At 28.1% G+C, this 19163-nt stretch overlaps 1 protein-coding gene across 3 annotated transcripts in view; it reads right to left on the minus strand.

Annotated features, from left to right (window-relative positions):
- Positions 1-19163, minus strand: part of LOC135925245 (uncharacterized) — a 49665-nt gene that overhangs the window by 26082 nt on the left and 4420 nt on the right. For 2 of the 3 annotated variants that reach the window (XM_065460470.1, XM_065460472.1), the window contains exons 1-2: positions 15586-15719; positions 9589-12208 (exon numbers count right to left, since the gene is read on the minus strand). In XM_065460470.1, the coding sequence (XP_065316542.1) occupies positions 9589-11940 (2352 nt within the window). In that variant the 5' untranslated portion in view covers positions 11941-12208; positions 15586-15719. Of the gene's footprint in view, positions 1-9588; positions 12209-15585; positions 15720-19163 lie in introns of those variants that run through there. The other variant, XM_065460471.1, reaches the window with a different exon arrangement.

Below are 19163 nucleotides of genomic sequence, written 5' to 3' on the forward strand. Positions count from 1 at the left end.
TAATTTATAATATATTGTATATAACCATATTCCAATCATAAACTTTAATATAATAAAAAATACTTGCATAAAAACGGAATTGGGGCTACAAATTCAAGATGAATAATTATATTTTAAAATGGTAATTTGAATATTTTGTTTTAAAAAAAGAAAATTACTAAAGTTCTGATGTAAGGGCTCTTATTTTATCGCCTATATTTTTTAAAAATTTTAAAGTTCCGCTTGACAAAAAATTAAATATTACACAATCATTAAAGGTAATGATTGCGAGAAAATTATATAAATGAATATGAAAGTTTTAAGTATTAAAAACTCTAAAATGTATTAATTTGAAAAATACCAGTTGCTATTTGCTTATATACTAGGTTTAATATATTTCTTTATATACTAAAAGAAATAACTTGATTGCAAAACTGTTAGAACTCATCCAAACTAGTTTTTTTAAAAAAATAGTTCTTAAACATAAGAATTTGGAAATTTTTATCAGGTACTATTTAATTTGTAATAAGAGGATTAAAAAAATATATCGCCTTTCCCGCGAGAGACAATTTACATTACGATGCTAGAGAAATCTGCGATTAAAATGTGATATGGGCGGCTATGAACGATCAAGAATTTCAATGTTACATTAAATTAAGCATAATCGTTGCAATTATAGTGCGATCTAATTGAGCGCTTTAGAAAAAAAAGCAAAATGCATTTGCTCAATTAGGTTGCATTATTACCCCTCATTCATAGTTAGCGCGACTTATTTAAAATAGCGCGAATTCGTGCTAACTGCTAATGCAGGGTTACGCATAGAAAAGTATGCTCTACTATTACTAGGTTATAATAATAAAAAATAATCTAATATCAAAGACATAATACTGATAAATTATTGTGAATTACTAAGTCATAAATATTTTGTTCAAATATTATCTGAGAGGTTTTTTCTAGAGTTGTTAAACGGCTCGATTTAAGCCGATTTTCAGAAACGGCTAACTCAATATTTTGGCTAAAAAAATATGGTATAAGCTTAGAGAATTCGTTAATAGATTTTCAAACCTTAGTGCCATCTATGAGCAAAATCTGTAGACTTGCATAATATTTGTCTGGATAAAATATTGAGATAACCGTTTTTAAAAACCGGCTCAAAACGAGCCGTTTAACAACACTAGTTTTTTCATATCGGGGTGATTGATATAAAATATTAACATGTTCCTGCAATTGAATACTTCATATTTTAATAGTGCTGTAAACATTTTAAAAAAAATCGAACGCGTTCGCGTTCAACGTTCATTGACAAAAATCGAACGCGTTCACGTTCACGTTCAAATTCAAAAAAAAGGAACGCGTTCAAGTTCGTGAACGCGTTCATGCGTTCATGCGGCGTTCAAAATTTTATGATAAATTTTTTTTTAAATTTAATTTAATATAAATAAATGCCTTATATTTTTCAACCCAATATATTAGCCATGATAAAAAATAATAGTTTTATTTTGATAATATAATTATAAATACAATATAATAGAGCGATAAAAAAATAAATTTATAAAAAATTTTTCTTATTAATTTTTAATAATTGCTTTTCAAAATTTTCATCTGATAGGCATGAACGCTTGGCACTTAATACAGCGTTAGCTATACTAAAAACTCGCTCAACAGGGGCAGATGAAGGGATTGCGGTGTTATACTTGATAAACATTCTTTTAAAAGGGGGAATTTATTAAAAACATTTAATGTTTTATCCATTGTCTCAAAAAATTGAGCTGTTATCATCCTCCAATCTGCCCTCTTCTTCCTCGTCAAAAAAAAGGATATCTCGGAATTGATTTTAAAACAGTGAAATATTTTTGATAGGGCCATGGTAATTCTAATTCATCTAATATTGAATTTTTATTTTCAGAATCTGATGATGAAATATTTATATCCTTGTAAATCCTAATCTATTAAATTAAAATATAAAATATTCAAATTAATAAACTTTAATCTTATCTTCTCTAGCAGTAGCACGTTATGGTACGTTAATTGCAATATGAAAGAGGAAAAAGTAAAAACAGCTGATTAAAAAATATAAGACTTTTTTGTTAAAAAATTGGATTAAATATTAATTTTTCAAATAAATAAAAATATAAGACTTTTTTGTTAAAAAATGCGGATTAATATTAATTTTTCAAATAAATAAAAATAAAAAGTGTTTTTAAAATTGAACGAACGTAAATTTGAACGCGTTCATCAAAGAAAAGGAACGCGTTCACGTTCAAAGTTCGTCAAAAAAAAAGGAACGCCGTTCATCATGTTTTTTCAAAAAAACGAACTTCGTTCACGAACGCGTTTATTTTGAACGCGTTCGTTTACAACACTATATTTTAATAAATATAACAAAAATTCAGGATTACCTAAAAAAAATATTATTTATTTTTTTCGACTTGATCTGATCATTTTTTACTCGCCAAGTTTTTGCGTTCTCAATTTTATGTTCAATTGAACACACCGAATAATGGCCAAATTGACATAAGCCAAAACCAAATTTTCTGAGCCGAATCGAGGTGATATCTATTAAAAATCTTATCTACCAGTAGAATAGGAAAGGATTCTATATAGCTAAATCGGCATACCTCTACTTAGTATTTATATATATAAATTTGTGTATATGAGACTATTAGGGTTAGGGATTAAAATATGTGCCGCTTTACAAATAACGTCATATGTGGCTTATTTTTGAGCGTTAACCTATTTTATTTACCAAACACAAGATATGTTTTTTTTTAAATTTAATTTTAAAATTTACCTTTGGCAGATAAGGTATTTTCCACCCGTAAATTGTTAAGATTTGTGGAAATGTAAAATTATGTAAATTTATAAAAAAAAACTAAATTACGAATTATTATTAATATAATAATTATGCTAATTCTAGATATTTCGAACCAGGTATTTTAAATTTCTGCTTTGTTTCCAATAAAAACATAATGCATTGTTGGATTATGAGAAAAATTTTAATTTAATACATGACATAATGATTTGTGGTATTATTTTTATAACTATCGTTTTTTTTCAAAGCAAATTTGAATTCAAAAAAATATATATATATTTATTAGCAATCGATTCGTTGATTTTAATCGGATTTTTTTAATCAAATTTTAGTGAAATATTACAGGGTTGGTATCGAAAAGGAAAAAATGTAGGAAAATCAATTATAATAATCCTCAAAAAACATTAATCAAATTTAGAGAATGTTCTTTTAAAAAAAATTGTCCAATAAAAATGTTTATTGGGGAATCAGTCCAATAGTAATCATGTAACAACCTCGACATTCATTCAATTTTATAACACATTTTACAATCTTCATAAGGTTAAATTTTTTATTAACCTACAGAAACGTTAATATTGGAATCTTCAAGTCTTTTAAAATTGACTTCAAAGAAATTTAAACTTCAAACTGGGCAGAATAAAGGAGTTTTAATGTCACAGTATGTCTCTAGGAATTTAGGGGTAAAACAATTTTGTTATCAAAACTATTTTTAAAGTATACTTTAATAATATCCATGTTAGGAACTTCTCCCTTAACACTCATTCTTAATTGCTATGTATACCTAATAAATTAAGACCCCGGATTTTGAACCTTGCCAATAATCTTCTACAATGGATCCACCACAGGTTTTTGTAACACAATCAGGTTGACCTCATATTTGATTTAAATCTATGATAGGAGGTCTTTGTTTAAAGAGTATTTATGAAGGTCTTAAAAGCACCTAAATATTATAAGTATAGGTTTTAATCATTTTCGGTCAGGCCCGGGTTTTTTTTGAAAATTTTTTTAGGTCAGGCCAGGATTTTTTAAAAATATATTTTATTTATTTTTGATTTTTATAGCTAATAAAGGCGATTTCAAATATTTGGTTTTAAAATATATGGCCCGGCCCGGATATATTTAAAAAAAATTAAAAAAGGGCCGGGCCTGCAGGTCTCTGAAAACTCTCCTTAAAATCAAGTCAAGTATTTTTTAATGTTTTTATTTTTACAAATTAAATTCTATTTTTTAAAAAAGAAAATAATCTAAGTATTGATTATCAATTTGTTCGAGTTTCCCCCCCCCCCTCCCCCTAACTTAAAGGGAGAAAATAATTTATATTTTAATAATGCATTCGCGACTGGACTTTACTTGTTTAAATATAAAACGAAAAATTTTTTTTTGCAAAGCATATACTATGCAACAAAAGATGCGTCATAAATTGATGACCATAAATCTTTGATTACATATGAGTTATTAAATGAATTATGATCACATTGGAAGTTATGTGATTCAATTTTTTCACATTATCGTTAATTTGTTATATACGAAAATTGAAAAACTAATTTTATAAAAATAAAATATATTATGAATGTGTTTGAGATAAATGCCATGCCGATTTGATTTAAATGTTATCAATTATTTATGAATTTTTCTTTCCGAAATAAATTTTTAACTTTAAAGAAATAAATTTTTGTGTAAAATGAAATATTTACGGTATAATATTGTTATTTAGTTAAGTTTGAGTCGATTTTTAGAAATGGTTAACTCAGCGAGATTTATATTGCCTATTCATTGGCCCATGATTGTATCTTAGGTGTATGTTGATTTGGAGGTGTCAGTAGCAACAGTTAAGGAAGGAAGACTTACTAGATTTAATAGTGAATGGAGCGTGAACCTAGGTATCTAGAGGATGGATGTCCAATTTGAAATTTCCTGACTTTGGTTTGTGACTTTATTGCATATGGGGAAAATTTCGTACATTTGAATCACAAAATATTTCCTTAATAGTTATAAATATAAATATGCCTTGTTGTGTATAATTCGACATGATATTATTTATTGGATGATAATGTCTTCTCTGGTGTTTTAACATTTATTTATGTCTATTAAATCCAAGGAAGGTGAAATATTTAAGAGATCTTTTTGAAGGTTTAAGATTATAATTAATAGTTTCTAAAAATTGTATAACACTAGTTGGGGAATTACTATGATAAATTTGATTTTCCATTATTGGTGAAATTAGTTTTATAATAAATATAATTTTTTTATTATTTTTTTAAGGTAGATTTATTTTACATGTATATTGTTTTATAATAAACTTTTTATTAATTTTTAATATATTTTTTAAGGTAGTTTTTTTATATTTATTTTTACATGTATTTTGTTTTATAATAAATCTTATTATTAATTTTTAATATATTTTTTAAGGTAGTTTTTTTATGTTATTTTTTTTTACATGTTTTTGGTTTTATAATAAAAATCTTTTTATTACTTTTTTTAAAATATATTTTTCTAAAGTAGTTTTTTTTAAATATAATTCACATATATTTGGTTTTAAATCTTTTTATTAATTTTTTTTAAATATATTTTTGGAATTGCAATTCTATTTCAAATAGGTATTTTCTACTTCAAATTTAGAAATTTATTTAAATATTTCTTTCTCGTGCATTAATATTTATCCCGCGAATATTTAAAGTAAATTTTCCATCATTTTTAAGCCTGAAACACTAATGGATAACAATTTTATCAACTAAAAAATTCTAATTAACTTATCTACTAATAACTATTATTAGGGAAAACCAATAAGACAAGATTTTCTGAATAGAATTATTTCTGAGACTTCTTGTGATATAAGAAAAAAGAAACTGCAAAAAGCATGCCCGACAAAATGCAGATTTTGGGAACAAGCTTACAGCCTTTTTGGACCTAGAAGAACGCATTTTAATTGTCGATTAAGAAATATTGGAATAACCTGAACATATATTTCATCTGAAGGCTCACAACAAGTTGCAATTTTTCGAAAAAATGATCTGGATTTGATTGGGGTTATGATAATCGTGAAATTATTATATTACAACTTAGAAAACTAAGATATTATTGATCAAAAGTTTTACGAGATTTGTGTGATTGTTGAGGTAAAAACTAAATTATATGATTTCAAGATTCGCAAGCCTCGACTTGCACCCAGACTAACAAATCGTTCCAGTAATAATGTGGACTCAATTAGGGTTTACTATAACCGTTGTTATTCCACTTTTATATACATTATTCAAATCTATCAATAATTCGTGATTAATCAATTGGCTCTCTATCCAATTTACAAATACTATTATACTTAGATCCGTCTGAGGATTAAATATTTATATTGGAAAATTAAATATTTAGCATAATTATTTAAAGGATATAAATATATCAACCTAGTGGCCCCTACAAAGGGGGGGGGGGTCCGAAGCAACTGCTTCAGTAAATTTGAGTGGGGGTACTTTTTTAAAATTTTCTTTATTATTTAATTCTTTTACTGTTTTGTTACATCCATCATGATCAAGTGATTTCTGGTTTATAAATGTAATAATAAGACCCCCTTCCCCCAACTTAATATTTAATTTAATATATATTGACGGAAATTTTGCTCGATATTTAGTAAATTAGGTTGTTATCAGAGACTTCTTGTTCATAAATTATTTTTCCAATTTTAAAATATGCCTAAAAATATTAACCAAAAAAAATACAAATGCCTAATTAAAAATTGCAAATCGTATAATATAAGAAATGATTAGAAATTGGATTACTTATAGTATTAAAATGAATAAAGTTTTTTGCTTAACATGTCTCTTATTTGGAGGTCTACACACAAATCCAAAATGGGCATGTGAATGTCTAGATAAATGGCAGAATATTAATCGTGATATTATTCTAAATGAATCTTCACAGGCACATATGATGGCCGATTATGGAAGGCTTTTTCACAATAAAAATTCGATTTTAAAATTTATAACCCCCAGAAAGAATGTGTAGATAATAACCGTTCTATCATAAGATTTATAATAAGATGTTTAGATTATTTAATATCTCGTAACCAAGCCTTCTGGGGTAACAGGCAACAAGAAGGCAATATGATGGCCCTTATTAAGCTTATTGCATATTCTGAACCTGTACGTATATACAACAAAATGAAGAAAGAAAAAGGGATAAAAATAATAAGGGATTAAAAACGAAATTATATTCAAATCTATTATCATATAATAACATATATATTCTCATTGAAACCATGAAAAATATGGTTATAAAAAAAATTCAAAATGAGATTACATTTAACAGGTGCTTTTCAATCATAGTTGATGGCATATATGATGTTTCGAAATCAGAAGCAATAGATTTGATAGTAAAATATGTTGAAAATAGTGAGACTCCGAAGCCTGTTGAAAGACTGATTGACATATATTGTACGGGAAATACCACAGGTCTCGATATTAAGCATAATATAATATCCAAACTTGGCTCGATGAATTTACCCCTTTAATTTCCAGTTAGGCAAAGTTATTATGGCGCCTCAAACATGAGTGGAAGAATCAATGGTGTGTAGGCCTTGATTAGAACAACAGAGGCGCCAAAGGAAGCTTTTATTTGGTGTTATTGTCATCGATTAAATTTAATCATTGTTCAATTATGTCAATCAATTAAAGAACTTCGAAATGCTCTAGGAATACTAGATGAGATTTATATCTATTTTAATGGTGTAAAAAGATATGAGGTACTCAAAAAATGTCAGTGTAATGATCTGAAAAAATCGCAACGATTTCTACGTATCAAGAATACCACTCGGTAATAGTACCTTATTTATTTAGATTTAAAATGTTTTTTTATTTTTGCATTTTATTTATTTTATATTATATATTAATTTTTGAAATTTATGGGTGTCATAATATAATAATTATTTTTTCGAGGGGGGGGGGGAGGTACTTTTCAAGGGGGTACTTTTCAGGGGGGTATTCTGCTTCATTTGCTCAGAAAGTGTAGGGGCCACTGTATCAGCCTAATTAATTTCAGAATTTAAATCATGGTATGAAAGATTAATATCCTACACAAACCCATAGAAGCATTGCATAATTTAAAATACATTTTGAAGCTTTTCCAAATAAATTAAGATTACTGTATATTTTGTTAACAATACCAATTAGTACAAGGACCCTTTCTTTGTTACGGAATAAAAACTTATCTCAAAATTAAGACGTCAGAAAATCGATTGAATGAATTAACCCTGTGCTTGATGTATATAGAGATTTGATCCCCAGAAAAATTATCGCAATGGTATAGAAGATTAAATTCCCATTGTAAAAGCATAAGCTCACTAAACAAAAGGATATAAATTACTTTAACACAATATTTAAACCGTAAAAGATATTGTAATTTATCTTCCAGAGTAATCAAGGGGAAAGTTGAAATCCCATTCTCTCTTAGCAAATTTGCCAGATTTGGTAAATATAATTTTAAGATAATAAAAATTTGCCTTTATCCCCCAAAACTAAAGATGAGGATATGATGTCGTAAAAAATATAAAATTAATACTAAAGGTAACGACTATAAAGTAAAATTTGTGAATAGTTTTAACAAAAAAAATTAAAAATATAATCCGCTCAAAAACCCTGAAAGAGGAAGCCTACTAGCATTATTCAATAAAATTTATGCTAAAAAAAATTATTCAATCGAAAATCTCGGATAAGCATTTAATTTATTAAAAAAATACCTGTTAAAAATAAATTTAAAATCACCTTAAAAAAATATTTTAAAATATATCTAAAAACCCCCTTAGTAAAATATATATAAAAATATTTTAAAAAAATATCTAAAAATAAACGTAAAAAATTAAATACATGTAAAAATTAATATAAAAATGACCTTCTATAAAAAATATTTCTTTTTAAAAAAAACCCTCATGTAAAGAATAAATACAAATCCTGGAAAATAAATAAAATATCACATATCTACTCTACACTAGTGATCTTTGCATGCCTAATTCAAGCCCGGCCCGTATTTAAATATAAAAATTAATTCTTTTAAAATATTATAATTACTCAAAATAAAAGATATATGTCATAAAATCACATATTTTTATTTTACATAAAAAAATCAACATAAAATTGATAAATTTATATATTTCTAAGGCCCGATCCAGCCCGAATCCGATTTTTTTAAAAAAATTTCCGAAGCCCTTTCGGACCGGGCCTACTTTTGCATATCTTTACTATACACTAAATAATAATATAATTATTTTATGAATTCTTGTATAATTTTATTATATTTAATTTAGAGATCTGCAAACCAGCAAGTACCGGTCCGAACAGGCTTCGGACCAGGCCGGGCCTTGGATTTTTTTAAAAATATATCTAAATTTATCAATTTTATGTTGAATTTTTTATGTAAAATAAAAATATTTGATTTTATTTATAGAAACTAGACGCCATATGACATATGTCTTTTATTTTGAGTAATTATTATTTTAAAAGAATTAATTTATATATTAAAATAAATTCGGGCCTAGCCGGCAAAACTTTATTTTGGGCCATATCTTGCTTGAAAAATTAAGCCTGAAGCAGATCACTAATTTCTATATGTATGAAAAATAATTTTTTTTATAATAAATATACTAATATAAACACTATTCTAAAATCAGCTTGAGTCGGTTCAAATGGCTCATTCAGCCGCTCATATCGAAGATATTTTTTACGACTAGAAACTCGACTAGAGTGGTGGCTAAGCCGACTCGACTTAGCCATTTAACAACACTATATACAAGATAAAAGAAGTTTTGTTTAAACCTTTGACGAGGTGAATATTTTGCGCTCCTTAGGTTTGACCACCATCCCATTCGTAGCAGATCTATCAGGATAATCTTGATAAGATTTAAAGGTTCTAGGCTTGGCAGCATCCGGTAATTGACGGATCGTTGAAAAACCATATTTAGAAGGAGAAGGTCTATCCAATATATTATTCTTATTATTATGAGAAAACCCTGTTTTGTTTAATTTATCGTCGTTTTGGGAAAGGTCGGAAACGGGACTGCTGACACTGCTCTGTGTTTCAGTTCCCGTATTAAATAGACTTGCATTTTTTAGTTCCTTGGCCGATTCTGTTATAGGTTGCTCGCCGATATTGTTCGCATTTTGATCCAAATCTTGACAAGGCGAAGATCTGATTATTTCGCTATCCTCAAACGTGTCATCGTATTCGTGGGACAAACTTTTGTTTTCAATACTAAGTGTATACGATTTTGTAACGCAAGGGTTAATGGCGAGGGAATCGAGTTCGGTTGTGTCTATATCGATACCAGTATCAAGATCCTCTAACCTGTCTTCTTTCATATTAGGAAATTTATCTTGCGAAGGACATTCCCAATCGGTTGATTCGTTCAGAATTGTTTTTCTCTGTCCGCTCCTCCGTTTGGTTTGTTTGGCCGGATTGGTACAGCGTTTATGCTTGACATTTGAAAGGGAAGTCGAATGAGTCGACGAGCTATTTTCGTCATTTTTGCGCGACCTAAGGGTTCTGGTCGAATCTGCCGAAAGCTCTGTCGAGGATGTAGCAGAAGACCTAAGGCCGTATCTACTGGTGTTTTTAGTGACGAATTTATTGAGGTCTTTGCCCCTTTTGGAAGGCGAGGTGTTACGTGGTCTTTGGGACGAAAGAGTTTCCGGGGTTAATTTGTTACTTGCCAAATTTATATTTGATTTTTCTGGATCATCAAAATCGAGGGATTGGGTTACGTTACAATGAGGAGATACTTTTTCATGTTTTTCGATAATTTCGTGAGGGGAATCAAAATTTTCTTCATCCTTAGATCGAGTTTTGTCAACATGCCGATCAGCTCTAATCACTTCTGAATATTCGGTATTTACCTTTGTAACAAGATTGGAGCCCAAGAATGACGATTGATTTTCTACGGAAGAGCCCAAATCCATGGGAGTTTCAGGAATCCCGCTGCCTAAAAATATGCCTTTCAATTCATTTTCCTCGAGAATGACCTTCTTGTTCTTGCTCTTTCTTTTGAAGATCGGGGAATCGAGAGAAAGCGAGGAAGTCAAGTTAGGCGAGTTTTCGAGGCTTTTCAACCCAATATTCGATCTTGTGAATCTCCCATGAGAAGAGGTGGGAGTAGTTACGATACTGGATTTCTTTGTTTGAAACGAGGAATTAGGAGTTGTCGTAATCTTAGGTGCCTTCGTCGATTTCGAATGTGTGGTGGGTGGTATAAGAGGTTTAGCCATAGTAGAACCGTTTAAAATACTCTTTACCCTGACCCTGGCATTCTTCTTAGCCAAATCGGAGAGTTTGGACAAAGAATTTAACCTGAATCTAGCGTTAGAATTAATGCTTTTGGGGGAACGTTGTGAGGGCGTCGCGCGACCATTCATTATTTTAGTAGTGCTAACCTGACTGCCTCGAAAGTATTTTTTCGGGGAGGCCAAATTTTTGTTCATCGATTTATTGTTCGATTTGGAAATGTTTTTACTTTTGTTATTGAGCGTTTTGGTAGCTTTACGCATAATCACGACTTTACGAGCTTTAAAATTCGCGTTCGTTTTTCCTCCGACATTGAGGGCGCTACCGTTACTTAACCTGATCGTGGTCAGCTTGGGCCTGATTCCAGATCCAACTTTCTTCATTCCAGAACCGACATTTTTAGTTGGAATCGATCTCTTAAGAATGGACGAATTATTCAATCCCGATTTTTTAACTAAAAACGAACCACTTAGGTTATCTTTAAGAGGTGATTTTTTTTCGATTTTATTAGATTTATTAATAGTTTTACTCGCCTTCGCATTCATTTTCGAGGGGGGAGAAAGTTCTTCGTCGAAATTGAAAGGATCGAACCGCGAGGTTGATATGAACGAATGCCTATTGAATATTCGGCTGGGTTTTAAACCCGGTTTATTGCCATTATTCAGACTGAATTTCGGATAGTGATGATTGTTTTTGATAGAAATCGGACTCGGTTTTAACATCGGTGAAAGTCGACTATTCGAGGAGCAGGATTTTAGAGAGGCATAAGAAAAGGAACCCCATTTGTGAAGGGTAAGTTTTTGATTTGGTGGTAAGGAGGGTGATATATTTGAGGAAGGCATAGGCGCTTCCAAGGATAAAGCGTGGTGATGTTGCGAACTCTCTAACATTTTGCCATTAATGCGATAAAATATATTTTACAAGTGCTTAATTATTACATAATCATGAAATAATTTGAGAAAAGTTTATGGGAAATTAAATCTTCAGGCTGATCTGAATTTTGCTTTCATCACAAATAATTAGAAATGTGACATTTAGTCTAAAATATTCTAGGATTATGTATCATTTGTGGTATGTTTAGAGCTTAAATTTAGTCGTTAGATTGATTGGATATTTTAGGAGTTAGTCCTTTAAATATAAACGCCGTATGGTAGTCATCTGTATTAATTAAATTAATAAAACAAAATATTATAATGTAACTCGATACAAAATATTGTTGAAATCATCTTATTTTATAAAAAATTCGTGTTATATTTTTTTAAAATTAAATCAAAGCAACATGAAAACTCGCGATAATTATATTAAATTTAATTTTCAATGCGCATTAAATTGCTATTTTTAACAATCTTGAAGAATTGGGCATGTAAAAAAAATTTCTTTGTTATCGATCAGAATTTCAACGGAGAGTGAAAAATGGTGTACCAAAAAAAATTAATCTATTTTTGATAGTTTTCAAAATATAAAATTTCTTAATAAAAATTGATGAAATATTTTATACAATATTTCTTGTTATAGATGATAATGGTATTAGTTGTTAAATTCAATTATATGATTATATTAATATTTCTATCAATTTTGGACTAACCAACAAAGTTTTATTTGTTTTCCGATGAAATAATGCTATTTTTTTAAAAAAAATTAGTAACATTTTGCTCCCAAAACATGGCCAAAGTAAAGCCTAAACCATGATGAAAATTAGTGATCTGTATCGGGCCTAATTTTTCAAGCCCGGCCCGGCCCGAATTTTTTTATAAAACTTTTGCCGGCTCGGCCCGAACCCGATTTTTTTTTAAAAATTTACCGACCCGGCTAGAATTTATTTAAATATAGAAATTCATTTTTATAATTATTTAAAATAAAAGACATATGTTACGTTTAGTTTCAATAAATAAAATTAAATATTTTTATTTTACATAAAAAATTCAATATAAAATTGATAAATTTAGATATATTTAAAAAATATTCCAAGATCCGACCTGACCTGGCCCGAATTTTTTTTAAAAATATTAAGCCCGGCCCGGTCCGAACCCGATTATTTTAAATAGAATTAGGCCCGAGCCCGGCCCTAAGCCCGTTCGGGCCGGGCCTAACTTTGCAGATCTCTAATGAAAATAACCTTTCTCTAAAAAAAAATTTTATAGGAATATAATAAGAAAAGGTAACTAAGGAAAAGGCAGTTTTTAAGATTGAAATCAATTTTAATATTCAAATTTTATTTGATAAGCCCAAAATCGACCCAAATATTATACGAAAAAAATATAGAATCGGAAGTATAAAAACGAAGACAACTTTTTGAAAAGGAAAACATAAGTTTCAATTTATTAATGTCCGATCATACACATCATTAAGTTACAAAATGTAATAATTATTTTTCTGGAATACTTTAATCCGCAAATTAAATTATTAATTGTATTCGGTGGCGTATAGAAATTTCCTTCTATAATAAAAATGTCATGCAAGCTAAAAAAATAAAATTCCATATTCGTCAGATAATGTTTGGCAACTTAACCCTTATTCATAGTTAGCGCGAATTATAGAAAATACACTGTAATTTTATATTCTCCGCCTCGAATTTGTGGTAACTGTGAATGAGAGGTTACTCTGCATTATGAATGAATTCACAGTAGGCCTATTCAAAAACGAATTCGAATAATTATTTAAATTCGTACGAATAATAAAATCTACTATTTGTATTCGATTCGAATTATTCGAATATTTCGAATTATTTTTTTAATAAAATAAATTATACTCAAATATATTGACAAATTTTTTTATTACAAATTTGATTTTAAACAGAAAAAATTATAATAATATGTAATCAATAATCTGACAATAAATAATATATAATCAAGTTATAAACAAAATTAAAATGTATATTATTAATTTAATTTATAATTTAAGCCAATTTTTAAGGCAAAAAGTTTTTCTTTTATTTTCTTCCTTATATGACATGCGGTTTTTTGACAATAAATTAGTTCCAACTGAGAAAAGCTTTTCACTAGCAGTTGATGTTCCTTGTATAGATAGATAATCCCTTGTAATTTTCTAGATTCCACCGCATACGAATCATTCTAATAATGTTTCTAGTTTTAGAATTGAAGGATCTAAAATTTTTAAAATTTCTTTGGATATTAAATTAATTACATGGGCAAAGCATCGGATGTGCCCTATTTTTATTAATGGATATTTTAAAGAAAATGTATCAATAAATGTTTTATTATTAGTTGCATTATCTAAAGTTATATAAAAATTTTTATTCTCTAAATTATAAATTTTAATTATTTTAACAAAGGCTTTAAATATATTTTCACCTGAATGTGTTTCATTTATTGGACTGACATCCAAAATTATGTTATTTATTTAAAATTATCATCAATAAAATGGGCTGTTAGCCCTAAAAAAGGAACCTGTGTTGCTAGTCCAAATGTCAGATGAAATATTAATCTAACTTTTATTTTTATATATTTTTCCTTTACCAACTGTTCTTTATCTATATATTATACATGTGCAATTTAAGAGTATTGGAGCATATTGATTTTACAGAACAATCAAGATCACTTATAAAATTTTTAAAATCATTTGAATTAATAATTTTAAAAGGTATATTATATTTATCAATAATTTTAATAAATTATTCTTAAAATTAATTTTTTGGAAGAATTTGGTGTAGACTTTAAAAAAATGACATTTTTTTATTTTTTTTACTAAGGTGTGAATGAAACCTATTATAATGATTAATAAGAGATGTTGTTTTGCCTTTATATTTTATAATACTCTTGCAATGATTGTAAGCAGCCTTTTCACCGTCTTTAAGGATTTGATATTGATCCCATATGATTGCTCTCTTTTGTGAGGAAATTTTCTCATCTTCAACATCAAGCATAATTTCATCAGAAGCATTCTCCTCTAACATAATTAGGCTAGCTAACAATAATTATTGTAGAGATGTAATATATTTTTATATACCTCTGGTTTATGTAATTTTTAATATAATTTATTATGAGATTCAAAAAATAAACTTTTGTGAGATTCAAAAAATGTGGCAAATAAAAATTTAAATTTTAACTAGAAATTTTTGAATTTGTGCTAGAATTTTTATAAACACAAACACATCACCTGTCAGATTGACAGGTCAACAAATAGAAATGACAAATGTTAGATTTATAAAACAATTTATTAAATATTAGAGATAATTCGTTTTATTCGAATCGAATAAATGATTATTCGTATTCAGATAAAACAAATAATTTATTATTCGTATTCGTAATTATTCGATTAGATTCGAATTATTGGAATCGAATTATTTTTGAATATGCCTAATTCACAGTGAGTTTATGCATTTTTTTTACTCCGTGGCAAATTTGCGCTAATTGTGAAATCAGGGTTAGGCTAAAGCTTTACCAAACCTAAAAGCAACTAATAGTAAAAAAATGATCTAATCATCAAAATTTGGGAATTAACACCCATATCTGAGGAATAAAATTTTTATTTACATTTAACCTAAACCGAACAATTAAAAATTTTGTCGCCCAAACCTGAGCTTCGAACAGATCAGTTTTGATTAACCATGTAAGGTACCAGTATCCATTTAACGGTGTCAGCTATCCAAGTTAGAGTCTAGCAATGTTTCCCAACCATAAAATGTATTCTTCCGCCTATAGATAATTTGCTAGGATACAAACTTATAAATATTTAAATTGCATACGGCTCAATATTATTTTTTAGTGCTGTTATATATATTTCGTTAAAATACCGTGGCAGTCTCCATGACTTGTCTTATTTCTGAGAAGTTTAGCCGTCCATATAGCTCTAGGCTTATTCAAAAACGAATAGTAAATTATTGGTATCGAATTAGTTTAAACGAAAATAATTTACTATTCGTATTCGTAGGAATAACAAAATTTAGTATTTGTATTTGATTCGAGTTATTTCAATAATTCGTTTTTTAAAAATATTGTAAAATAATTCATATGGCATATCAATTTTGAACAAATTATTAGCGAAATTGCATCCTAATTTAATTTATAATGCCAAACCAATTTTTAAGATTTTCCTTAAAATTGATGATATTAAATTAGTTCTAACTAATAATTTTCACAAGTAGTTTATGTATATCTTATTTTAAAGACATCACCCATTAGACTGAAGGTTATCATCAATAGAAATGAAAAAATTTTTACTAAAATTTTCGAAATATTCGATCAAATTATTCAAATATTTACATTCGGATACAACTAATAAGTCGAATAAATGAATAGTTAGTATTATTTGTTTTATTCGTATTCGAACAAAAAGAATAATTTACTATTCGATTAAAGTTTGAACCTATGTCTAAACGGAATAAAAAGAAAGACTATTAAGATTTAGTATAAACTCACCACCCCCCCCCACCCGTATATTTGTTATAACTTTGATTTATGAAATTTGCAATGCAAAAGGAATCTAACAAGTTTTGATAAAAACCGACCGATATTCTTTTTTATGAATCAAACCGGAACCCGTACTGTTAGTTATATCTTAACTTGAACTGATATTTGCTACGTGTAGGATTTCTGTAGCAAGTAAACGAAACGTCGGTCTAACTAAATTCTTAAAAAAAACCTCGTAACTAAAATTCCTAAAATTACATGAGTTGACAAAAAAGGTATATTTTATTTTAAATATAAATAACAAAATTAATATTTAATAAGATATTCATATCATAATAAAATGAATAATCAATTATGTGATGAAACAAGGTATTTTTTATAGGTTAAAGTGGAGATAGCTTTTATAATATACGACATAAAACATATTGATGAAATTTTTTTTAAAAAAAAAGGTATTTTGAAGAAAAAAATAGGTTAGTTATGAGGTTTTACAATAGGACAAACGAAAACAAACAAATGTTTTGTTTAAGCGTGCATTTTTAGATGGTGAATAGTATTTTATATTTTTTTATATAATAAAAGCGAGACGTAATTATGTTCTAAAATTGGGTTAAAAAATGGCGATAAAAATATGGATCATAGAGAGATATCATAATTAATTGAAGTTTCGATATTTGATTCGTAGTAAAATGATTATTTAAATTGAATAAAAACGACATAACATATATTACAAAAGGCATTTCTTAGTTTAAAACAAATTTAAATCGATATTTAAGTAGAAACCGCCATTTTAAAACGAACAATATTCGATACGAATACACAAATAACCGTATTCGAAAAAATGAACCGATTAACCCCTCATTCACAGTTAGATATCTTGTATAGTTCGCCGCGAATTCGCGTTAACTGTGAATGATTGATAATTTAAATATGCGTCGAGGACAGAGGTCCATTACCTTTACAGGTTAATTTAAAAAATCGTATTCAATAAGACAATATATTGCTCTCAAGTAAGTATTAGATTAAAGGCCAGTGAACCACTAACGCAAACCGCTGGCGAATTTCTTATTTACATATTTGAAAAATATTTATTTTGATGCGCCAAGCTTTTACTAGTAAACAGCAAAACAAATTCCACCAGAATCTTAAAAACAATTTAGAGCAAGATCATTATTTGGTAATATGTGATTTTTCCAAAAATTACTCTTTCATACTTCAAGATGAAGTACAGATTTATCACTGGGCCACTTCCCAGATCACCCTATATCATTTTGTATATATTACAAAATTAATAATTCATTGAATCATATAAGTTATGTTGCCATATCCGAGTCGCTGGAACATACCTGCTTATTTCATTTGTTTCAAAAAAAATAAATAAACTTTCTAAAAAATTACTTTTTATCAGAGGCTAAATACATTTATTATTATTCCGATGGGTCCGCGGCCCCATATAAAAACAGGAAAAATTTCATAAATTTGTGTTATCATCACGTAGACTTTGCTATCCCAGCAGAATGGCATTTCTTTGCTGCTGCGCATGGAAAAAGTGCTTGCGATAAAATAGGGGTAACTGTGAAGTGCTTGGCTGCACGAGCCAGTTTACAACGACCATATGAAAATAAATGAAATCTCCTGCGATTTCTTCAAATTCGCTGAGGAAAATATAAAAAATATTCATTTTTCTTATACATACCATGAAGAATATCAAGAGGAGAAAGAATTTTTAAAGGTTCGGGTTTTAAATGTTCCATTCCTGGAATTCAAAAAATTCACTGTCGTGATGTTACCGTAATGTTTAATTTCTTAATATTAGCCTATAATTTAACGGTAATAATACTTAAATCATTTAAATCATCTGGATAAATAGTTTATTCAAGTTTATCCTGTTAGCTTATCACAAATAATTATGAAAAAATATTCCAGTGCTGTTCAAACCACACCACACCACAAAATATTTAAAGTCGAATGGGCGAGATATCAACCAATGACATAAAAGGGTATGTAACATGCTTTTATGATTAAGAATGGTGGATTGCCTATATTCTAGCGATAATAAGTGCCGATGTGGTAAAGGTAATATTTTTACACCTAAATGGACCTTCTAATTCCTTTTATTATCCTACATACCTGATATTCTTATTCTTCGAAAAATGATATCTGTCGTAAACCTTTTGACTACTACAGGAAGAACTTATAATTTAACTCGTGAAGAATCCGAAATGGCCATTTACAAATTAAATTTAAGGAAATCAATATAACTAAGCTTCTATACTCTATGTAATTTTACTATGAATTAATTCAATAAAATATTATCGAATAAAATAAAAACATCAACTGACACGTTTACAAAAATGAGGTTCTTAGCTATTTTAAATTACTTGCGCTAGCTAGCGGAAATTTTATTATTTGTATGGAATATTTAAAAAGGGTAGATTGACCTATATTTTCAAAAATTAAATTTTAAGCTATTTAAAATTATTAACGTCATCTAGCAGTATTTTTACTATAAGCATTTTTCCTACTTAAACTTTTTTTTTATCCCTCTGAAAATTTTTATTTGAACAGTTCTTGGTACTCTTTACATAATATCGAATGGAAAAAATAATTTATGCTAACATTTAAAAAAAAATTAATTATAAATTTTTGACCGTAATTTTAAAAAAATTTATAAATTAAAAATTAATTTTATTCATGATACGAGAGTTTACTTAGGGCCGTAAAATGAGCCATGATAGATAGAT

Source organism: Gordionus sp. m RMFG-2023, chromosome 2, assembly GCF_954871325.1.
Source record: "Gordionus sp. m RMFG-2023 chromosome 2, tfGorSpeb1-WG-v2, whole genome shotgun sequence".
NCBI classification, from domain to species: Eukaryota; Metazoa; Nematomorpha; class Gordioida; order Chordodea; family Parachordodidae; genus Gordionus; species Gordionus sp. m RMFG-2023.